This window comes from Macrobrachium rosenbergii, chromosome 53, assembly GCF_040412425.1.
Source record: "Macrobrachium rosenbergii isolate ZJJX-2024 chromosome 53, ASM4041242v1, whole genome shotgun sequence".
Taxonomy (NCBI): domain Eukaryota; kingdom Metazoa; phylum Arthropoda; class Malacostraca; order Decapoda; family Palaemonidae; genus Macrobrachium; species Macrobrachium rosenbergii.
This window is the reverse complement of record NC_089793.1, coordinates 11916193-11939865: the sequence shown is the minus strand read 5'-3', so window position 1 is coordinate 11939865 and position 23673 is coordinate 11916193. Positions and strand designations below refer to the sequence as shown.

At 35.8% G+C, this 23673-nt stretch overlaps 1 protein-coding gene across 1 annotated transcript; it reads right to left on the bottom strand.

Moving 5' to 3' along the window:
- Positions 1-853: 853 nt before the first annotated feature.
- On the bottom strand, positions 854-23483 carry LOC136834290 (ankyrin repeat and SOCS box protein 13-like). Its single transcript, XM_067096674.1, has 7 exons — positions 23164-23483; positions 18384-18565; positions 13164-13314; positions 9985-10125; positions 5939-6062; positions 3578-3988; positions 854-2824 (listed from the first exon to the last, which is right to left on the bottom strand). The coding sequence occupies exons 1-6, from the start codon at positions 23195-23197 to the stop codon at positions 3796-3798; spliced, it is 825 nt and encodes a 274-aa protein (XP_066952775.1). The 5' UTR covers positions 23198-23483; the 3' UTR covers positions 854-2824; positions 3578-3795.
- Positions 23484-23673: the final 190 nt, after the last annotated feature.

The following is a 23673-nucleotide window of genomic DNA, read 5'->3' as shown; positions in this document are numbered from 1 at the left end:
GTTTAAAAAAATCACTGTAAGTCTCATAATCCTTTTCCCATACCTACACTTCTTGATTTGCATAAAGACTTGGTAACCTTTTGATGGATGTGACCAACCTGAATTTAAATCTGATCAACAGATCAGTTTGCCTGTAAATCTCTTACACATGCGGGTAAGTCTGATATGCATAATAATGACTGCCAAAAGAGAAAGATTTTGCAACTGTTCCTTTGCCTCTAGATGATGACACTCAGCATCCATCTCACTCTAGCAAAAGATGTCATTCTCTATTCTCAACTTCTAGAGAAACATGGAAAATGGAAGAAAAACCTTGATTTTGCCTAAAGCTTTAGGGAGTTCAGAAGGTTCTGGCAATCTTACTGATCTAGATAACTCTCATGGGACTTCTGAAGAAAATAAATGACTCCTGGATTTTCATAAGTACATTAATGGCTTAGTTGTTTTCCAGCAGTCTCTCCAAAACTGGGTCTTCTTGGTACAGCCTGTATCATAAAAGGTTAACTCATCCTTACACTCCTATCAGACAGTCCAACCTCCTTTTTCATCCTTGCCTCCCAATAACCAATTCATGGGCCTAAGGACATTGAAGCCAAAAAGGCTTCATGTAAAGTTCCACCAACTTTTGGATCACAACTGAGTAGGAAGGAGAGGTTTTGTCACAACTGCATAGGAATGACAGGTTTTGTCATTTTTCTGTCTAGATTAAATAAACAGTGCTATTCAAGGAAATTGGAAAGGTGTTTCAGCGGCCACTGCAAATGTTCTTTCATACTGGAATGCGACTGTGGTCCTCCACCTAAGAAAATTAAAACATGATAGTCTAAAAAAATTGGCTTTTCAATGACTGGAGCATTATGTTCTACATTATTTTATAACAGTACATATTATTGGTCAAAATGAGCAAACATTCATAAGGAAAAAGCATAATAAACATTAACTCGTAAAGCAAGTTTCTGCAGAACAAAATTCCAAATTTGAAAATGAGACTACAGAGAAAACCATTAATAATGGAGTAATTCCAAAGTCTGATGACCTGACTACATAATTAAATTTGATACTGGGATTACACAGAATGGTGTTTTGATGTGAATATTTATATTTATACAAAAGAAAAGATTACACAGGGAATCAGGTAACTACTGTAACTACTACGAAAGTGACTACTTTGTAATCATTCAACCTAGTATCAAAGTTAAATATATTTTTCCATGTAATATTACAGTCACTTCATATATGTCATTTTCAATCACACAGTGTTTCAACCCTGAAATGAAAACAAAGATGGCAATCAAGCTATTGCAAATGTAATTCTTCAAAAATTCAATAATAAATTTAACAATTCAACAAGATTTTTTTTAGCTGGAGGGATGTAACACTGACTATATTAATTACACAACTCATCAGATGTGTCTGATAGGTAATAACAACAAATTACATTCTGTATGGCTACACTATCGTAAAAGGTATATCAACCATTATCAAAATAAAATGATTTCCACTCATTTTTAGTAAACAAATGGCATTATCTATTGCAGTATTTGTATAAAGCTCAATTACTGTAAATTGTGCCATACAAGTCAGCTTTTTATGCTTGAAAAAAATCTTTCCAAAATTAAGGTCAACATATGCAGCAGATATAAAATGCAAACTTTATCTACATACTGGGGAACAAGTGTAACAGTACTCTTAATAATTGCTCTACTCCATATACTGTAAACCTAGCAATTGCCACAAATATTTCTCATTGGAACTTGAGCTGGTGAGATTATTTAATGTATTTCAGGCAAAGATTAATATAAATAATAGTACAAAATAATTTCATATTTTTAAAAGGGCACTACACTATTTACAAGAGCAGATATTCAATATGTAAACAACTAAACACTGACTAGAGTGCTTGAGTTGAGTTGAAATCTGGGTAAGCCTAAGGAAATAAACCTCCTTAACTCTCCTTCATCTGCATAATTTCATGATAGTGCAATACTTTGTGAATTCTTATGAATGCACAGATTTATGGGTAATGACAGTTCAACAATGCACAAAGGCAGTTTACTGAATAAAAATACAATGACATTATTATTAGTGCACATATATGGTATACATTACCACTTAACCTAAAAAAAAAAAAGTAAAACTTGACTGAAAGTTTTTAGTTTTTTGTTGAAAATTAAAACATTTCTTGGCCATGTGAGGTTGTTGGTGCTACTGGCTTTGTTTACATGCGTGATGCTATTGTTGGCGGATACCAATATGACAGGTAAAGTAATCAGAATAAAATTTTCAATACCGAGTAGTTATATCGATTATTTTTTTCTAGAGTATCCCTACACTATATCTAATAGGTTGTTTGGTATAAAATTCATACTGATATGTCATATATCAAAAGGTGTTGTTCAGTGTTTTCTAAAGGCAACGTGGTTTTGTCTTACCCTAGATCAGACCAAGAATATAGTTGTGGGCCAATCTATATGGCAGGTACTGGCCTAACTTAAGAGCTTTGAGCTAAGAATGTGAGCATGAATTATACAGTATATCAAGTTGACTTGTATGTCGCAATTTATGGTACATAATATACTGAAGGTTTATATTTATATATGATACAGCAAACTTGAACACAACTTTGTAGAGGCATTTACAACATTAAAAGACAATCTAAAACTATAACTACAGTGTTTGATTACATATAATGGGAATTATTTAAAAAAACACAGTTTATATTTTATCACCAAAAAGATCACACTAATAGCAATATCATTACTTACCAGCAAAATGAAAGACCCTTCTCATGTGGGTGATAAACACAATTTGAGAATACGAGGACCTTAAAGTACCGAATTGTCAATCGAATTTCATATTTCAGTTATTGTTGGCATGTTTGCTGAAGTCTTATCATTCTCAGTATTCTCCATTTGAAGCAATGCATTTATCCAGATTATGTTTTTCATCATTGATACCTGAATTTTGAGTTATGGCTTTTATCGACTGTCGTTTTTCTTTCGAATTTTCATCACCAAAACGGTTTTTAGGGTTTCTTCACGGGGAACAAAAGAACACAGGAGAAGATCGGCAGAGGGAGGGTGGCAGGGTTTACAAAACATTCTGGTCAGAAATTCACCACATGCAGTGCGCTGAGGCATTGTCGGGATGAAGCTGACACCTCCACCCTGCCCCACCCAGGCAAAGTGGAGGTGGTGGCTTCATCACGACAATGCACCAGCACACTGCCTTGGAGGTGAGACAGTTTCTGACGTAAGAATGGCATGACCACTTACCCTACCACCCTCTCCCTATTCACCCGATCTTGCTCCCTGTGACTTCTTTGTCTCTGAATGAAGAAAGCCCTCAAAGGAAACCGTTTTGCAGACGCTGAAGAGGTTCAGAAGAAAACGACGGAGCCGCTAAAAGCCATAATCTCACAAGAGTTCCAGAATTGCTTTTTAACAGTGGAAACACGTCTGGATATGCATTGTTTCAAATGGAGAATACTAACTTAAAATTCTGATAAACTGTCCATGTAACAATAACTAATAAAATTCTATGAAAGTTACTTTGGGTCCCCTCAAAATAAAAGGGCATAAATGATACCAGAAAAGAGAATAAATAGAGAGGGGAATACATTACCATCTATACAATAACAGATATAAGAATATTTTATAGGTATGGAATGTACTTGGAGAATTTCTACCAGAAAGATATAAACTGAACAGATTATTAACAAAGGCAAACTCATACTCGACTATTGATTTGTCCACTTGCTCTTCCATGCTACTGGTTTCCAGGTAAAGCAGTACATTACTGTAAATAATGTACAAGGATTGCTGGGATTTCTAGTCTACCAAGTGACTTCAGACGGTGTGGACCTAGTTGACGACGAATTGTCAGACGGCAAAAATGAGCCAGTGATCGAGGTGTACGTTCAAATGCGGCTAGCAAATTTGCCATATCACTACCTTGTCCAGATATCTGACGTGCAGTAAGTCCTGAACTGTAAAGATAAAAGGAAAACACTTGGTGTTTACAAGTATACAGATACTTGTACTCCAATGAACACAACTATCATAAGCTGAATATGTTGTACGTCAAATGTGAATATGATACAATAAAAAAAAAGGGATTAATAAATTAGTAAATGAAAAACCAAATAAATAAACAAATTTATTTTAACCATTCACTTCTTGGCAGCCAGTGGATATAGTTATTATATCCTTTTAGATCTAATTGGCTATATCCATGACAACCTTGATAATTAATACTAATACAAATCCAGTATTACTCAAAACAACAATAGCACTGCCTTCAACTTGTTTAACCACTTTATTCTTATAGATAAACTTTGTAGGCTAGGTGATAGAGTCTCTGTATGATCTGTTTTTAAGATACTGGTAACACTGAGATGGAGTTCCATATGTTTTCCACGAACCTAGAATAACATGCCTAGTGTTCAACAGGTCTTGTTTGTAGTCTTTCCTACTGACTAGTTGTTGCCACTGAAAATAACATGGGACAGTATGTAGATAATGCACCTGTTATTACATTCAATAATCTCCCAAAATACAAAAGAAACAGAAAGCTAGCCTAACAGAAATTTAGAAAGGATTAATGAGGTAGTCATACATACTGATTAGGTGACCCCAACTCCATGATTCACTGTACATAGATAACAATGTCAAGAATGATATTGTGCACTGTATTTGATTATACTTGGTGTTACCTGTGACCTCAAGCTTTCTTTTTCCTAGTACTGTATGTAAAACAATTTCTTTGTCACATGGTGATAGTAGTAGTGGCATATGGCCATAGAGGATTACCACCTGAAGTTTATCTTGTGAAGCAAAGTAAATGGTCCTAGATGTTCTTTTGCAGAATCACTTCAGCCCCATGTACATTGCTTTCATCCTATTACTTTTCATCTATTCCTTTTGGTCTCTTGATACTTTTATGTTCCCTACCGTGTCTTCCTGATTCAATTTTTCCCCCCACATTTATGAACATACCCTTTGGGCAAGCCCTATCGAGTCTGGACATGGGACTTGGTGGTCTTGTTAAATTAATTTTTAATAATAATTATAGTGCAGTACCAGATTACCACATGCTTCAGATCTTTTGTTGTACTATCACTATTTGTGTATTTTTCATAAATTAGACTTAAATAGGGAATATCTGTTATTATCTGTAGTGCATACACCTCAACAATTAGTATCGGCTACACATTTTGCTAGGCAGCAGCATGTATATTCTGTCAAAGTGGCACAATGAAACACTGCTCAGTAGCATAGGACTTTTACTATCTGTACTGTATAGATGTGGAAAAATTTTCTAGGTAGCCATATGTCTATTGATACTACTCAATGTGAGAGGGAGAGAGGTTGTAATGCTACTTTAGTGCGGTACTATACTTCCTGACCTTTTTCACTTTTTTCAAGAAATATTGATACAAATACATATATCTTCCCATCTTCATTCACCTGTTAATTTCTCTATTAAGTTTATTTATGACTTTACTCCTCTTTGCTATGCTGTCCTTTCACATACAGGCATTCTATTTTTTGGGAGATTTCTTTATGGAGCAAGTTGAAAGGGAGACTAATCATTGGAAACTTACTTGGCAAATTAATGACCTTTACTACAATATTCAGAGTAATAAAAGTAGTGTTATCTTTAAAAAACTAGTCATGGTATTGTATATCCCACTGACTACATCATTTATTGTTAAAGCTGGCGGCATTAATAATATTATAAACTACAAATAATACTTTATCAACCTGCATCTATAAACAGGCAACTAATTTCAAAATCAAAGCATTAATAAAAAGTACAGATACTATTCATGTTTAAGGACATGTAAAACCTGACTAACACCTACATAGGTGTTTAAAGAATAATAGTTTTATGAAAAAGAGCCACAAATGAAAACATGAATGTAAAATACACTTACTTAGTTTTCAGATATGGATCTGCACCATACTGTAGTAATAACCTTGCAGCATCTGCATTTCTGCTGTTCATAGCAATATAGTGTAGAGGTGTTTTATGATTCTTTATGGCATTAACTTTCACACCTGAAATGTTGAGAAAAAACATATGAAGAGAACTCTCTAACATGTATTTTATAAGTAAATATGTATACAGTCAAAATTTTAAATAATGAAACAATTGTTGTGCTCCAAACTTCCTACATAATGCAAGCATACAATGTATCAGAATGGTTCCTTAGTAATTAGCAAATTGGGACAATTATTTCATGAATCAGGATTCCAGAGTGATGTATTAAAACATTTTGATTTCCAACATGTCATGTTTTGCATTCAAGTATTAAAAGTTAAAATTTCTCATGCATTATACAAAATGGTATATTAAGAGAAGTAGGCCACCTCTCTCTTCCACTTTCTCTCTCTCTGGTCTTCCATGGATGGCAGCATGTCTAGCTCACAACTGAACTACCCATGTTCTATTGTCAAGCTGGATGAGGAAGGAAAGATTGGTGCTTTTCCTAAAAATCCAGTGTGCGTCTATTGACCTCAGTGGTAAATTTGATACCTAAATGCTTGGCAAGTGTTGTGGGTCAAAGCTAGGGTAGGGAGAGAGAAGTGAGAAAACTAGATGTGAGTGGTCACTGATCTGTCAAAATGCACACCATCAACATGGGGAAGGGGGCTCAATGAAGTCAACTTCACATCACATCACTGGGGTAAAACCATTCATAGGACATTCTCTCTCACTTTCTTTCCAGTCATAAGCGGGATCATGAATGGAAAATGGCTATATCTAAAACCCTTTTTAACAGACTGTGTATGATGGTTGCACTGTTCTGTTTATGTTAACTGATTTTAAGGTATAAAATTATGGTAATTGTAAACATCACTTTGAGTTACTGTGCCATTTCAATTCATGAAATAACTGTTCCAAGTCACTGCTTGATATATGAGTTGCATAGGACATTCAACTCTTCACATAAATATAATATAATTTGAAAATAACAAGGGATGCACTAAATTATTTTATATTTATTGTTATTGTTTTATACATGGTACAGTAAAAACATATGGCAATTTCATGTAAAAAAATTCATGTAATGTACAATGTACAATACTTCTCCAATGCTGCATGGCTTCCCTACCTAGGTTATCCTTGGCTATGGAACCTCTTATCATAGCCTGAGCTAGACTAGGTTTACTAGGTACAGTTAAAGGTAAAAATTTAAAGTAGCATTACTGTACCAAGAAATGCAACCACTCCAATAAAGCAGCTATTCTCCACACTTGTTACTGCCGTACTCGTCATCCTAATTTAAAGTACATTCCAACAGAACTAGTCCAAAGGCTATGAGTTAATAACCAAGCTATCACAAAATAAAATGTCATATGTGTAACATAAAAACAACAAACCAAAAGGCTGTGACTTCATACATAAGATACCTTAAATAAAATGTCCTTAGGTGAAACAGTGAAACATGATATTAACAAAGGGAAGGGCAAATGAGTAAAATAAAATATAAGAAATAAACAGGTTATTATATTACTGGCATCATTATTGGCACACAAAAAACAATTACATCCTAGCAAATGCAGTTGTACTATTGTTATACAAACTACACAAATAGGGTCTCTTTGTCTTCTGCATCATCATTATAGTTACCTCTGCCAATGAGTTTATACTTTTGTTTGCTTATTTGTTTGTTTGCTAAATTATACAAATACATTGTGTATATTTTCAACATTTTACCAACTGTGGGAGAAGCAAAAAATAAAAACGGCTAAAAATGAATCTCTGTTATAGTACCATAATTCACAATGAGCATAACTTCCTCAAGGACCTTTGCTATTTATTATCTATACTAGTGACATGTGGCAAGGTATTCTAAACGTAAGGGCATTGCAACATGGCTTGGTGTTATACAGCAAGGAAGACGACAAAGAAAAGTGCAGTTGGACTGGGAGTTGACAACTGAGCTGGTAGAATCAGGAATAGAATTGAGAAAACCGAAGTAAGGAGCAAATTCATACCTGCTTTCTGCTAACATCTCATAAAGCCAAATGTATCAGTTTAATTTTCTGTTACCTCATATTTAATTATTTATCAGTTTTTCCTTTAAGGTGTCTCTCTTTACAGGCTTATTTCCCTTTGGAGCTCTCTTGGGTTTATAGTCTGTTAACTCTGTCCACTGGGGTTTTCAGCAGAAGATTCAACGAAAGAGGTGAAAGTACTAAGGATGATGCCTTCTGCCTAAAACACCCAGTACACCAAAGATGATGTTAATATATTCCTTGCACTTTGTTTGGTAAAACACCAAACTGCAAGTTCTGTTTGCTTCACGACAATTTGCATAAAATCTTAGTACCTCAGCTGGACAATGTGCTGCCAAATGTAGATCTTTGTCTGATTATTGTGGTATGCTCATCTTTGCTTGTTAATTACATGGCCAGGTTTGATTCTTCTTGGGAAAGATTAACTTTTCTTTGGATGGCATACCAGTATGTACTGTGTAATCATCCTCTGTTACTTCACACCAGGCACAAAATTTGTCATGGGTATTTCAGCAGTGATATTAGGAATGCACTGATTCATTAAAAACACAGATTCCTACACTAGGGGAAACAAAGAACAAGGGACTTCACCTGCAGAATTACTGAATTTACCCAGTGGCTTGCCACATATACCTGGCAAATATGCTTTCAAATCTATGCTGTTACCAAAAGATAAGAATAACCGATGAAATTAGAGAAGTATACTTTTGTAAATTTAAAGCACAAACACCTTACACAATACAAGTGTCTTCTCCCTCAGATCTATTGATCACTTTGCATATCCCCCACCAGTTTCTTCCATATAATGACATATGATCCTTTCTTCTGTATCTCTACTGGAAGCTTGGTGCTTTTATAACTGAAACCTTGACCTATGCCCTCCTAAATATTCTCAGCTCATAAGTGCAGTAGAATTCATAAATCCTTGAAAGATCATCAGAGCATCTGGGCCAAATCACATTCTTGCATGATTCACCAAGGACCTTGAAGAAGACCTGGTTGTTGTACTGAGCTGTCTCTTGCCTACAGTAATTATCAAATCCCATACTTATCCTTCCTTTTGGAAATATGATGTAGTTCAGCCCATTCTACAGAAAGGTAACTACTCTGACTCTTCCACTTATTATTCTATTGATGATTTAACTTCTACTCTTGTCCAAGCACTCAAACTTTGCCTAACTCTCTAAGACATCTTAATTCCAACTCTTTTCAGATGACTGATGTTTGGTCAAGTCTTATATACAAGGCTTTGGAGAATCTTTTCTGGTTATTCTTGATATCTCTAGGTTGTTTGACAGTCTTGCATAAAGATCTGCTAGCCAAACTTCCTGCTTGTGGTTTTCCTTCGATCTGTAAACTCAGTTTTAACTTTCATCCAACTACTTTATATCTACTACAAATGATGACACACCACAGGGGAGTACCGGTTACACTGTTCACTGTGTGGTATACTTTGATTGCACTGAGGGTTTTATGCAGTTCTTTGATCTCCATCTCCCCTTTTTCTCTTCACACCTAACTGTCCAACTAATCTAACATAATGCAGCTTCAGGTTTCTCATATTTAATAAGAAATCCTTTGGGCTTCTATGAGAGTAATGTATATAAATTTGGCATAGTGGTCTTGTTACACTATAATAACAATAACAGTTGATGACACATCTAATCCCCTATTATTTTGTGGTGGTGTTCCTCAGTGTTCCATTCCCTCACCTACACATTTCTTTGTGACAATACTGCTGATATACAGAGTTGCTATTTATACAGTATATGTAAATGTTTCATCTCATATAAGGGATTTTTGTATATGCAAAATTCACCTGTGAAAATGATGTAAATTACTTTTTCAAGTACAGTAATAATGAAAGTAAAATAAGAGGTTTGTTTGTTGCATGACTGCTATAATCTACACCTGAACATTAAAACTTTGACCAAAAACGGATATACTGCTGACATACCAGACTTTAATAAGTATCTGATGCAGGATAAAGATGGAGTTCCCATGGAACAGGCAGCATGGAGTGGTGTGCCATAATGAGTGTCATTTGGATCTAAGTGAGCGCCAGCTGCGATGAGGAGGGCAACTATTTCTGTATTCCCTAAAAAAAAAAAGATTGTGTATCTTAGAAAAGTAAATACAGTAAAGAATTAAATATACAAGACAATCAAGTGTATCTTAGAAAAGTAAACACAGTAATGAAATAAAATATACAAGATAATCAATATTGCAATAGTTTCATATTTAAAATTGCTAGGTCCTTCTTATTCAGCTACAAAGAGAAGGCAAAATAAGGGATTTTGACAAAGGAAAAATCTATTTCTGGGGGAAGACCTGTGTCAGCCAGTGAAATTGGTTCCATTTAGCACATTTCTAGGTATAAGAATTGCTACATATACCAGAGAAAAAGCTATCTAGAATGTTGAGTTACTTTACCCCCAGTTCAAGCTTCATCTTTAACAGATGTCGATATACACAAGGTGAGCTATTACCACTACCACAGGCCTTCGTCCAACAGACTTCACAATTCTCAAAGTCCCAAATTGGATGTGCCGTTACAAATTTACTTTATAAACACATTTCATGTTTAGTACATATAAACCAATGCTTTACAGGAACATAAGGTCGGTGTCACACTATGCGTCGCTCGCTGTTACGGCGAAACCAGATCGCGCACCTCCATCACCTGCATCCTGGCTCACACATAAGCGGCGGGTCGCTCAGTCTATCCCCTTAGCAGCTAGCAGATAGGTTAACTATCATGTTGTCCAAATTGAATGTTATTTGTGCATTAGAAGCAGAGGGCTTACTGAAAGAGCCAACCTCGTCAAACACTGGATTCACCCATTTAATGCAGAACAAGAAACGTTTCATGAGAATATACGAAAATATGATGAAAGGTTTTTGAGTATTACTGAATGTCTAAAGCTTCTTTTGATGAACTGCTGGAAGTGCTGAGGCCTCATATCTCGAAGCAAAATACAAAGTTTTGAAGATCAATATTCCAGAAGAAAGATTAACAATTAAAATACAAAGTTTCAAGATCAATATCTCCAGAAGAAAAAGATTAACAATTAAAAATATAAAGTTTCGAAGATCAATATCTCCAGAAGAAAGATTAACAATTACACTAAGGTGAGTAAAAAAAAAATAAATATTATTACATGATTTATTCAGACTGGAAAATGGTAATGTAATACAGTAACTACAATATATTATAATAATTCAAATCCAAATAGAAGATTCAAATGTAAAAATAAAATATTCCTTGAATTCTGAAAAACTATTTCATAAAAAGCGAAGCAAGTAGATGTTTAGTAAGGAGATTGAGGAGACACTGCGTCAATCATTTGAAAGTCCTGTGAAGACGTGGATTGGGTATCTATGGTGCTAAGGGATGGACAGGAGTTGGTGATTGCATAGAGGATCCTTGTGCAGGAGATGCTGCTTCCACAGGAGATGGTGCCTGCATTAGCTGAGATGGTGCCTGCATGTGAGCTGGTGCCTGCATATGGGCTGGTGTTGTATATGAGCTGGTCCCTGCATGAGCTGGTCCCTGCATTTGAGCTGGTGCCTGCATTTGATGAAATGATGCCTGCATAATTATGAAGTGGTCCCTGTACATGTAATGGTGCTTGCATATCAGTGCTTGACAGAAGCAGGATACCTTTGAAAATGATAAGAGGGATTCATTATGGACTGATGAGATGAAAGATAGGTACTTGAGGTAATTGACCTGGCTGTAAAGTTCTGTGATTTTTTTTCCTGTCGGATGCTTTGGAAAGAATTGAAGAGTCAGCAGTCTGAAACCTATTTTCTCGTCATCATTAAATTGCTTGTAATCAGGAAGAATGGATATTAAAAAAATGATTTGTCTGGATCTTCTTCTTTCTGTCTTTAGCTTATCACAATATCCTTTATCACCCCTTTCCCAAAGTGATGGCCTTGCACAATGCATTGAATGAATAAATCAACGCCAAACATCTTTGTAAAACAAGTGGTTCAGTGGAGCGCTGAAGCGGCGTAGCCGCCTGGTGTGACCACGTGCATAGAACTGAGTGTGTTTTCCCATGGAAACAGGGACGGATGCGGCGTTGGGCGGTCCGGGCTGCCGCGAGCATTACGCGGCGCAGTCTCAGCGGAAACGGCAGCGCCCGGCACTAGTGACACCTCATTGGTTTGTGTGTAATATCACCGTGTGCGACACCGCATGCGGTTTCGCCGTAGCGGCGACGCCGCATAGTGTGACACCGGCCTTACAGTTTGTAAGAAGTTGATGACCAGATGAAAAAATACAAAGCTTCACTCTTGAATTGATGCACTGATGCCCAGTCAGTGGGAAAGTACTGGGTACCTCACCATAAGACAATTTTTTGCTTCTATCACTACATAATTTGCATTATATAATTATGTATTCATAGAAGTTCAAATCATTACCTTGCAGCAGCTGAGTATCTACTTACGGAGGAGTTCAATTACAGAAAGAAGCTTTCCAAGTGGATAATATTAATAGATAGAAAGGTACTGTACCAACATCTGTCATATTGTCAACCTACTCAAGGATGTATGATAGCTCAGAGTCTGAGGTGTATATTAGACAATGCTAATGTGGTTGTTTTAATCCATACACTAGATTGTCCAAGTATTAAAATTCAGCCTTCATGTTAAGGAGGCTAAGGTAGAAATTAAGGTCCAAGTGCCCACTTGGGAAGTTCTGAGTGTGCACTGAGTTGATAAGTACTAGATAAAATTAAATGGAAAGAAAAGATGAGAGTACAATATAAGTTACCTGACCAATCCTAAGTGAAAGTGAGGCTCTGTAAAAACATGTACTGTTGTGCAATGGTTATTTATAGAAGGATACCCACTGTAGGCTGAGCGAATTTGTAATATTTTGAAATACGTATTACAGTGCTGTATGTAAATACTATTCAGTATGTAACTTAAACTTATTGCTTCAGTGGTCAAGGAGTAAACATTTCAAATAAGATGAGTTAATATGATCATTCTAGGGCATTCTGCTTTGCAAATTATATATTGCAATCACAGGTTTTTCCAGCCCAATTATCATCATATGTGGGTTGTAGTAAATCAATGGTTTGTACTGCTTATAACCAACTCGAGTTTGTCTAGTCTCACCTCGAAGAGAAGCTTCATGTAATGGGGTGGATAGTAGTAGAGGTGGGTTAACAGCTGCTCCCATATTAAGTAGAAGTTTAACACACTCTACACTTCCACCAGCACAAGCATCACATAAAGGAGTGCTGTTATCTATACTCTGGGCATTAATCTGGAAATAAAATAATATTTAGAAGTTTCACTAACATATGAGTAAAAACTTTTAAGTGCATCACTAATTATAGATAGATATTTTAAGTGTACTGCTAATTATAAACATTATGTAAATGTACCACTAATACAGTATATCAGATGTAGTGATAAATGCTTCGATGAAAGACAAATATATCTAAATAAAGAGAGATCTACCAAAATTAAGGTGAATAGAGTAAACTTGTTATCTATGCAACAAGCACTATACATATGAACACTATGGGTTAAAAAATTTCTTGGTGATAAAAGACAAAATACTGTATGCTGAGTACAATAACCAGCCATATTTTAAACAAGAACTTTTGTGAGTATTTCAAGTATCATAAACATATAATCTTTGATTCTATATAAACTCTAACTGGTATCCATTACTGCACTGAAATAATTGCCAAAAGGGCTCATTGGGACAAAGCATTGGGGATATACCTGTAAGGGAAGAACCACTAAATGTGCTAATTTTGGGAAATGCAAATGAAGGTCAGTATGGGATGTGGGATTAATTGATTAATGCAGACTGGCAGTGTAAGAACTATGATGACTGATACCAAAGATACTTTGGGCCAAAAATATAAAGATTTTATTCATCAATAAACAGAATTTTTGGTAGCTGCTGTGAGTCCTCAAACCCACCCACTTTCCTTGACAAAAAGGCGTGGGACTGGGATGAACATTTATTTTGCACAGACCTGGCATGTAATGAAGATGGCACCGACTTATGCTGTTGTCACATCTATGCAAGTAAGATGTAGATCCTAGGTAATTGTTGTAGGACAGGAGATAGAGCCCTCCTGTCCTGAGTCCTTTACATTCTGTCACTGTGCCAAAAAGCACTATTCTGGCTGAGACCAACTATAAGAGAATTCTTTGTAATTGGTTGGTCTGTCTGATGGAGCCCTAGGGGTACCATGAGAGTGTAACTCCTTTGAGGATGAACAGCAGCTACCAAAAATAGGTGTTTCCTACATCAAAAAAATACTGTCCTTCCACTACAACATGGCACTCCTGATCCATTTCTTCTCAATTTTCTCTTCCTATACATTTAAGGAGTTAACAAGCCATTGCCCCATCTATAATTTACAATCATGAATATGGTCTGTGACAGCATCATATACATCATATTGCATCTAACCCTTGCACCTTCTTCACAACATCTACGTGGTCACTTTCATAAATGTACTTTTCCCATTTCCTTTCCTGTCACTGTAAGCTTTGTATTGCTTGGCTTGTTTGATTTTCAGTCCTTCGTCTACATTCAACTCTTCATATTTTAAAACTCAACCTCTTTCTTTGTATCTCTGTTGTTAACACTAGGTCACCTGCATAACGTAAATCTAAGGAGCCTCCCTTTCAGCACTATTTTGCAGCTTCCTCCAGTAGTGTCATAAACAGTAAATGACTTGCTGTTGATCCTTGATGGACATCAACATGTATCTCAGATTGTACATATATGCCTAACTCGCTAGCTTAATGAGTTCATATCTGCTTTTATAATGCCCCGCTAACTGCTTGTCACGGTACTCTGTCAAACACCATCTCAAGATCTAAAAGTAGATAGTATATAATCTCATCCTTTTCAATTTGTATTTCTCCTGTAGTTCCATTATTATAATGACCGTCTCTGTTGTTTATTTCTTGTTCAGTTTTAACAGTTCATTTCAGCCTGTCTTCTGGCACCTTCGATATTTTCTGGGCATATACAGTACTGTATCATCATGCTTAAGGCAAACCACAGCATGGCTGTGGAAAAGTACTTAAGCTTAGGTAAAATACTCAAATTCTGGCCAAATTTGAGGAAGGAGTACCCATTCCTATTACATTGAAAGAATGTGTGATGAGAACACTGATATATACAGAAGTAGGCATCACAGGTAAGCTTAGTAACTTTTGGTTGATACTTTTGGTTGACATCTTAAGTTGCAGTTACTTGTATGGGAGCTGAGTTTAGAGATCTGATTAGAAAAAAAAAAAGTCTCTGAAGACGACCACCTATGAGGACCTTCATGCTGTTCTTTATGCTTGGTATATACTGAAGAAGTTTGTAAGCTTACCAGTAAGAGGACCAGCCAGAATCAAAATCTGGAAAACAGATGGACATTTAAGAGTTCAATGAAAATGATGGCTGACTCATGAGGTTATGTAATCACTGTAATATTGCTTGTTACACAAATACTGGTAAGCAACTTACAGCTGACATGGAGAGTGTGGACCCCTTTGTGGAAAGACTGATGACCCTGATGCAAGAATTAATCTGAAGGACTGGCAGACCTACAGTGCCGATGAAAATTGTCTACAGTGTTCTGGAAAGCCCTGCTGAACAACTTTGCAGCTAAGAAAGTCCAATCATTAGCACCAGACATTAAAATGAGTAAATTCAGCATCAGTACAAGAAGTCACAGTTTTTGAGGGCTTCACTAAAGAAAATTATAGTTGCGCTGTACATGGCGGAAGATGCTGTCAAGATTGAGGACATCCTAACTGGCTGGAAGCTGACAATGGAGGCATGACAACTATCTCTGATCTGAAGAGCAATCTTCTTCAGTTCACTAACTTCTGGAATGCCGGATGCACAGTCAGAAGCGAATGAAAGGACAGCCAGCCACACCCACTATGATGCTGTCAGTGGTCATCTCTCAAATGGGTTACCTCTTTAACTACTTTATCTGCGCTGATCAATCTAAGCTGCAGGTGTTCTACATAAACCTGAGGGAAATGACACCTTGGTTTCAAGAATACAGCAGAATGTGTCTCTGCAAATCAAGGCTTACGAGTTTTTCAAGTAATTTCTGCCTCTACCCCTGAAGAAGAATAAAAATGGCAGCTTCCATCACATCCTGCTCCTCAAATGGGATATAAGGCCATCTGATGTTTCCTTAGAGGATGATTCTGATGATGCACACAGTCTAGTAATGTTACATTAAAATACAAAATTTGCTTCTTTTATACCTAAAACATTACATGGCTACCTCATATACTTGAAGCAGGCACACATTCACTTACTGGGACCCACAAGGAAAAAAAGAAATATCATACAATTACAATGCTACTCAGAGATATTGTAATTTAATTTCCAAACTACTTTAAATAACAAAAGCCTGACACATTTTTGGGGTGGTCTTGTTATAGTTACTTTGTTCTGCAAAGAACCTCCAATGCTTAAGGCTAGTACACTGGACTCTGGAATTTATTAAATTATATTAATCTGCTTTACTGTTTATTATTAATTAAAACATTATGTAACTAAGGTTGATGAGGAAAGGTTTGCTATCCATAGGTGCATACACTTCAAAAACAACTAGATTTTGGGGATGTTACTCATTTAAGGATCTAAGGCTTTGCTGAATTTGTTAAATAAATTGAGTTTACTGTATTAAGGTTTTTGTGCAGGAGCATACAAGAAATTATGCATTTAAAATAAACTTAATAAGTATAAATATATGCTTACCTTTGTAGTTGTCTATGCAGAGAATAGCAATAGTAACCAAAATTAGAAAGCAAAGCAAAACAACTATGAAAGTTGACAATAAAAGTTATTATATGCAATAAAAGTTACAATGCAAGATTAAATCGTATCTAGTAATGTTACATTAAAATACAAAATTTGTTTCTTTTACACCTAAACCATTACATGGCTACCTCATATACTTGAAGGAGGCAAACATTCACTTACTGTGACCTATAAGGAAAAAAAGAAATATCGTACAATTACAATGCTACTCAGAGATACTGTAATCTAATTTCCAAACTACATTAAAGACAAATGTAAAAATTATCCTTGGCATACTCTGTAGCTACAGTACACACAAATTAGCCAACCTATTATCCAGCAGAACTGAAAATTAAAAACTAGCCACTACCAGGCAATCTATAAAACTCAAGAATCATCACAGTGCAGTAACAATTACAGCAATACCCACCACCAGTGTCTTCCAGTTCTCTGAAATAATTTGCTTACACGTGGCAATGATATTAAAATATAAATCTCATAATTCATAAGAACTCTTCAGTCTAGATAGAAGCTTTCATTAAACTTTTGTTATTTATGGGCAGTATTATAGTTTTTACCCTAATTACAGCGATACATTTAACAATATTATTATACCACACTTTTCTAAAGTGTAGGAAGAGTAAATGCTATAGTAGGTATATATGGAATATCAGCTCCATCTAATACCTCTGTCATAACTACAATACATTTCTTACTAAAGAAAATTTCATCTATATAGGCGATGAACAATCAAAGGGTCCTGACATTTTGTTTAAAAATTGATGCCCTGAATAAAAACTTTCGTTAGTAACTGAAACTTTGATGGTCAACAACTTCAACAGTTTCCCAGTATAGTTACTTAACAATTCCTTTTCCCAAAAAACTAAATAATTCAATTGGTTAGTGTTTTGAGATAAGAATTAGAATTGTCAGCAATATAATTTTCTGCCTCAAGGTGGCACTGGATACCAACTCTATCTCCTGAATGCTTAACCAATTCAAGGATGATGAATACTATACTAGCCTTTTAGCCAAGGCAATAGATATTTAAACAGAACATTATTATTATTATTATTATTATTATTCATTACTGTCTTACTACTTGCAATGAGCTGACATTCTAATGGAACAAGGCGTGAACTAAAATATAACAGAAAACTGGTTGGAACAATGGAAAATCTTGATGGTCTACAGTATTGCTACTTATAAAATCTGAAGGCTTTGAATAAAATCAACTTCAATTAACAGGCATTACTGCAACTCGATCTAAACACAAATAAAGGCTGCACAGCTTATCAGTACAGTTCCACAAACTCTACAGAAAAACACTGTATACAAAGATTCAAGGGTAATTGCAAGAGGCTGCAACTGATGCAATAAAATGAATAATAAGTTCAAGCAAGCATGAAGCCTTACTAAAACAGATCAACTAAAATTTACCTTGAAATACAACACAGTAATAAATGAAAAAGAAAACATTGGCATACCTTGATGTGCTTCTATACTATTATAAGAACTGTCAATTGAAATAACATAAAACTTACCCATGCTCCTTTTTCAAGAAGGTACTCGGTGATTCCTATATCACCAGTGAGACATGCCATGTGCAGTGGTGTTACACGATCATAATGCTGTTCATTGATATTGTAACCATTCTCAACCAGACGCTGAACTTCACTGAAATTTCTCATGGCCACAGCATTATGTAGTGGAAACAACTGGGTTCCTGAAAGTATGAAATCTTTATAACTTCGGAATTTTGCAACAAGCTAACCAGTTTTATGGATGCCTTACTTGCCATTACTATTTCATCATGAATTATGCTATAAAAGAATTGTAATTACAGTAATCAATAATTTGGTAGGATGAATGAGCTAGTGTATTAGACTTTCAAAGATGTGAAAAGCAAGACTGCAGAAGCACCTTTTGTAAAAAGATAATTACTTGGATTTCTGGTATTTACTACTTATTATTTGAAGAGAAGCATCTTCATCAAATATTAGGCTTTCACCTTGCATGATACCTTGACTAAAAAATCTCCAGAATGCCAGACAATTTCAAACTGATTGCCTCTGGAACTAGTTGAAATCCACTCATAGATCATAGCAGTGTAACAACAAGAGTGATAAGTCCAACACCAAGGCATATATAAAAATCATATTTACTTCAAAATCTACATCATTGTATCTTTCTTTCATTATTAAGTCCGTGCCACCATGGAAGTCTCATCCAGAACCTGGGCATAACTTGTAGTGTCAGCTCATCTCATTTGGCAGGTGAGTCATGCTATGAGCTCTGTTTTTCCACTGTTCGTGTAGCCTGAGTTGTTGAAATTTGTTATATCTAGTAGATTCCAGGCCACTAGACTTGAAATTCAAGCTTCAAAGAATATGATGTTCATTAGGAAAAAGATGAGGTAAAAGAAATACAGAAAGAGGGGACCACTTATTAAAAAAAGAAAAAATATTAACAAATAGATAAAATGTATTAAAATGGTATTCAGGTAGTAACGACAGACCTTCGCTTGAACTTACATTGCACTCGCTTGAACTTCTGAGTTCCAACTGCGCTGATTTCCTCTGGGAGGCTGTTACACAGTCCAACAGTGTGAGAATAAGACTTGAACTACGACGTTCGACAGCAAAGGAGGCACATTTACTGCATATTGGTGCTGCTGTTCAGCAAATCTGGTTGCTCTCGGCAAATAAAGGGGATCAGGGATCAATTGTGAATGTGACAGATCTCTGTTGAAATACAAATTATGAAAAAAAGACAAACCAGAGACCATCTGTTGATGGTCCAAATCATAGCTACTACAATTAGGAAACGGACACCTACCACCACGAACCACTCCGTCTATAAGAGATAAATCTCTGGAAGGTTGCATTCATTTTATCACTGTTATAAATATATGAGGCCTTACGAGCAATACCTAACTTTCGTGAGGCATTTGCCAAAACTTTCATTAGATGTTTCTCAAAAGTTAGATGTGAGTCAAGGGTTACACCTACGATAGTTCATCAAAGTTCCATCCACCTGAAGGGGAGGATGGTGGGAAATCTTTATGAGATCTGCTAATCAATAGTGTTTTCGTTTTACTGGAGTTCAGCCTCCTACCTCACCAACAACACCATTCCCAGATCCAGTCCATGTCCTGATTGAGGCTGCGGGCAGCTTCATTTCTCAAAAGTGGAGACTTTACTACACCCACAAGTGTTGCATCATCAGCATACTGAACATTCTTGTTTTTTAATAACACAGTCTTCTGTCAGTTGACTCCACACTGAAGCCATTGTCTAGACTCTGCATAACTGGCTGTCCACATAGCAGCTGTTGTTGGGATTTACAGAGTTAATACACAGTAGTGATTATCATGAAGACCTTGTAATTGATGTCATCTTCAAGACAGAAACCATCATCTGGATTGCATTAGGTCAGCCTAAGATTGTAGCTAGTTAGTAATAAAACACTCACTTGCATGATTAATCAAAGTGCAGATGTTAACACAAGACTGCTTCATGTTAGAATCAAGAAATGACTGCAAGAACTACCCCTTGCCCTGCCAGAACTCTGTACCATAATGATTATATCAGCCAACCACTGTTACCCAGCTACAACTGGCCTTGGCTCTGTTCTAAGCATACAGCAACGATTGCAGATTTTCTCATATCACTTGTTCTTTCTCTTGACGAACCCTCAAGCAGAAGTGCATTTAAGTGACCACAACTACTAATCTTAGAAAGGAAGACTACAAAATTTCTAATGTGAGTTATACAGAACTACAGAACAGCCACAATATTCAAATATGTATTGAGAGCATATTTATAGAGTATAAGAATGCTTAGGAGCCAACTCAAATGTAGTTTTACATTTAACCAAGTACAGTATATACTTGTGGGTAGAAATCACTTGCTATACTTTGAAAATTGGTTTACTTCGCTTCAACTGATGACCTCATTAGCTAAAAATCAGATACAGTATGTACTGTATATTGTTTGGGTACCATTAGGATAAATAGACTATCAGGTATATCTTTTGATAAGGACAAAGGTATAGAAAAGAAAGGAAATGGTACATACCAAGAAAAAAGGTCTTTGGTAGATAATGTTGAGGTATGGGCAGTAAAATGGATGGACAATAAGGATGTCACTTTGTTGTCAATATTTGTATCAGCAGAACCTCTGGATGAATGTAAAAGGTACGACAAATAAGCTAAGGCTTCAATAATGATCCTGTTCTGCAGCTGTTTAAAGAGTACAGTATAATAAATTCATGGGAGGTGTGGCTTTAATGAACTCATTCATAGCACTCTACAGAATCCACACCCGGTCGAAGAGGTACTATCGCAGGTTATTTTTTAACTTTCTTGATACTGTATAACAGTTGTGAACTGTCAGTTGCTTTATCGCAAACATTACAGAGACATGGGTGTTCCTGAACTCAAAATGATGATGCTTCAGGAATTAATATTAACTTTGGCAGAATCAATGCTTCTTGAAGGGAAATTGCAGTGATTAGGAAAAGGGGTTGACCCTCTGATGAGAGAATTACTTCCCTGTTTGCAAAGAAAAAGAAACATTTCCCTGCTGCTAAACACATCCCTGGAAAAGACATCAGAACTGATGGGTACCACCATTATCCAGTGGTAGTGACTAGAGGAAGATGCAAGAACCCCAACTGCACAAGTGCCCCAGTTTTTTTTTACTGTCAGAAGTGTGAGGTTCACTTATGTATCACTAAAAAAAAAATGTTTTCTTTCTTTTCACACAGTGTGATTGAACATGCACAAAACCAGGCTTTAGTTTATGGTGGTATTTTATTGGCTGAATACAAATCCAAACCCATTTTTACATGTGCTAAGAGGAGTTGAACAACTTTTTTTTCTGCAAAAATTTGTGAGTACTGTACATATTTTATTTATGAATCATAATATATCGATAAAAAGTTTACTTTTTGGTTATTAACTTAATTTTGTATCACATTTAAAAAGAAATAAAGTGTATTCATGCACTCCTCATTATTTTTTATTTTGGGTAAATATTATAACAATTTATAGGAAAATCAGGAGCATTTAATTTAAAGTGTACCCTATGGCTTAAAGGACAGCCGTGAAAATTTCATGATGTTTATCTAATCTTTTTAAAAAACATTTTTTGATGAAAATTGATGGCATTTATGCAACTTTGTCATGCTAGTAAAAAGATGACACACAAAATATTTTTCGTTATTATGGTTTCCTAATTCAGGCAATACAATAAACCGCCCCGTATTTGTGATCTCACGATTTGGGACTCACATACTCGCGGAGTTCTCTGTGGAACGTATCTACCCATTATTTGCGGAAAATTCGCCCATTTGCGGTATTTTTCACTGAGAAATATTCACTAATTACTGTATTTTCATATCATTTTCATGACTAAATGCACTTTTTGTGATAAAACTTAGGTATAAGCATTTTTAGAGGGTTTTCCTCGTGTTTAAACTATAAAATAGGCAGTTCTAAGTGTTTTTAGAGGGGGTTTTAAGTATCTGCGGATTTTAGCTATTTGCAGGGAGGTGCGGTACGTATCCCCCGTGAATACGGGTGGTTTACTGTATAGGGTTAAGTTTATTGGATAAAAAAGAAGTTAAAATTTTATGTTACTCAAAATTACAAACATCATTTAGTTATTTTATCCTTCAGTGTCATCATCTGAAACAACTTTTTGCACATATGGCTTCCATCAGTATAATTACTAAATTTTACTAAAATGCAAAAATTATAACAACTGATAGTTCTGTCTTACATCACTACATTTTATCACTGAGTATTTTTCAAGATTTAGCTTAATATGCTGCCAGGTGCATATCTTTATCATAACTACATTTTTTAACTAAAGGAAATACAAACTTAAGAGTTGAAGTCCCCTTTCCTACCTGCTCAACAAAATGCAATCAATCGAGAAATGGTCACAGTAAAATGTGAACTGTAGCAAACTGGAATGAATTGAAAGGAAAAGTCTGTTAATTAATTATCATAGTAAAAATGGTAAATACAGGTATAAAACCCAACCTAAACTTCCCTAATTCTTGAGAGCTGGGGGGAGGGGGGGGATTTTTGTTCCTGTTCTAGACCTCAATTGACTTGAGCATTCATCACGGCTTCAAGGAAAATGTAATTACACGATGGAAATGCAGTTGAAAAATTGAGACAACTCGCTGTAACTGAGGCTATGGAAAGAAAAAACTACAGATGTCTGTAATTAGTATATATATGTGCTAAGTTGAAACAAATTACTCAAGCCTACGCAAGGCTAATGTAAATATTACAAAAGGCATACATACTTGAATAGTCACTTTCAAACACTGCTTCCATCATCTTGTATGGGGCCCGGGCCTATTGTACACGTTATCACTTGAAGGAGCTGAAGTATTGGCCTGCTGTAGGTTAGGCTAAGTGAAAAGAGCAAGATTCTGTACTTAAACTCCGAACTGATTGTCACTTAGTGTGTATGGCCGCAACGAGCACGGATCATGTGCCGTGACTTCACTGTTGGCTTCTTCATCGGGTAAATGTTTTTGACCCAATTTTACGACGCAATGGCCAAAAAAAATTAGCGGTGCACGATGCGACACGGACCTTGCCTTTGCTATGTTTCGGACTCGGCGATGAGAAAGACCAGCTGATCTTTGTTTACTTTTGTCAGACAGAAATAAGTAAGATATTCTGAGGGTCTTGCCAGACCTCGCTTTCAGTGACCTTAAATAGTAAATTTTGCCAAAATAGCAGTTTAGATACAATCTCATGGTTTAAATTATTGTAATATATACAGAATATTGAGCTTTGTTGTATGG

Excerpts from the sequence above, each read along its gene's own strand:
- LOC136834290 (XM_067096674.1), bottom strand. The coding sequence starts at position 23,197 with ATGATGGAAGCAGTGTTTGAAAGTGACTATTCAA. Across the intron at positions 18,566-23,163 it reads GTTTGAAAGTGACTATTCAA|GAACCCAGTTGTTTCCACTA; the intron begins GTATGTATGCCT and ends TCATACTTTCAG. Across the intron at positions 3,989-5,938 it reads GATCCATATCTGAAAACTAA|TTCAGGACTTACTGCACGTC; the intron begins GTAAGTGTATTT and ends TTATCTTTACAG.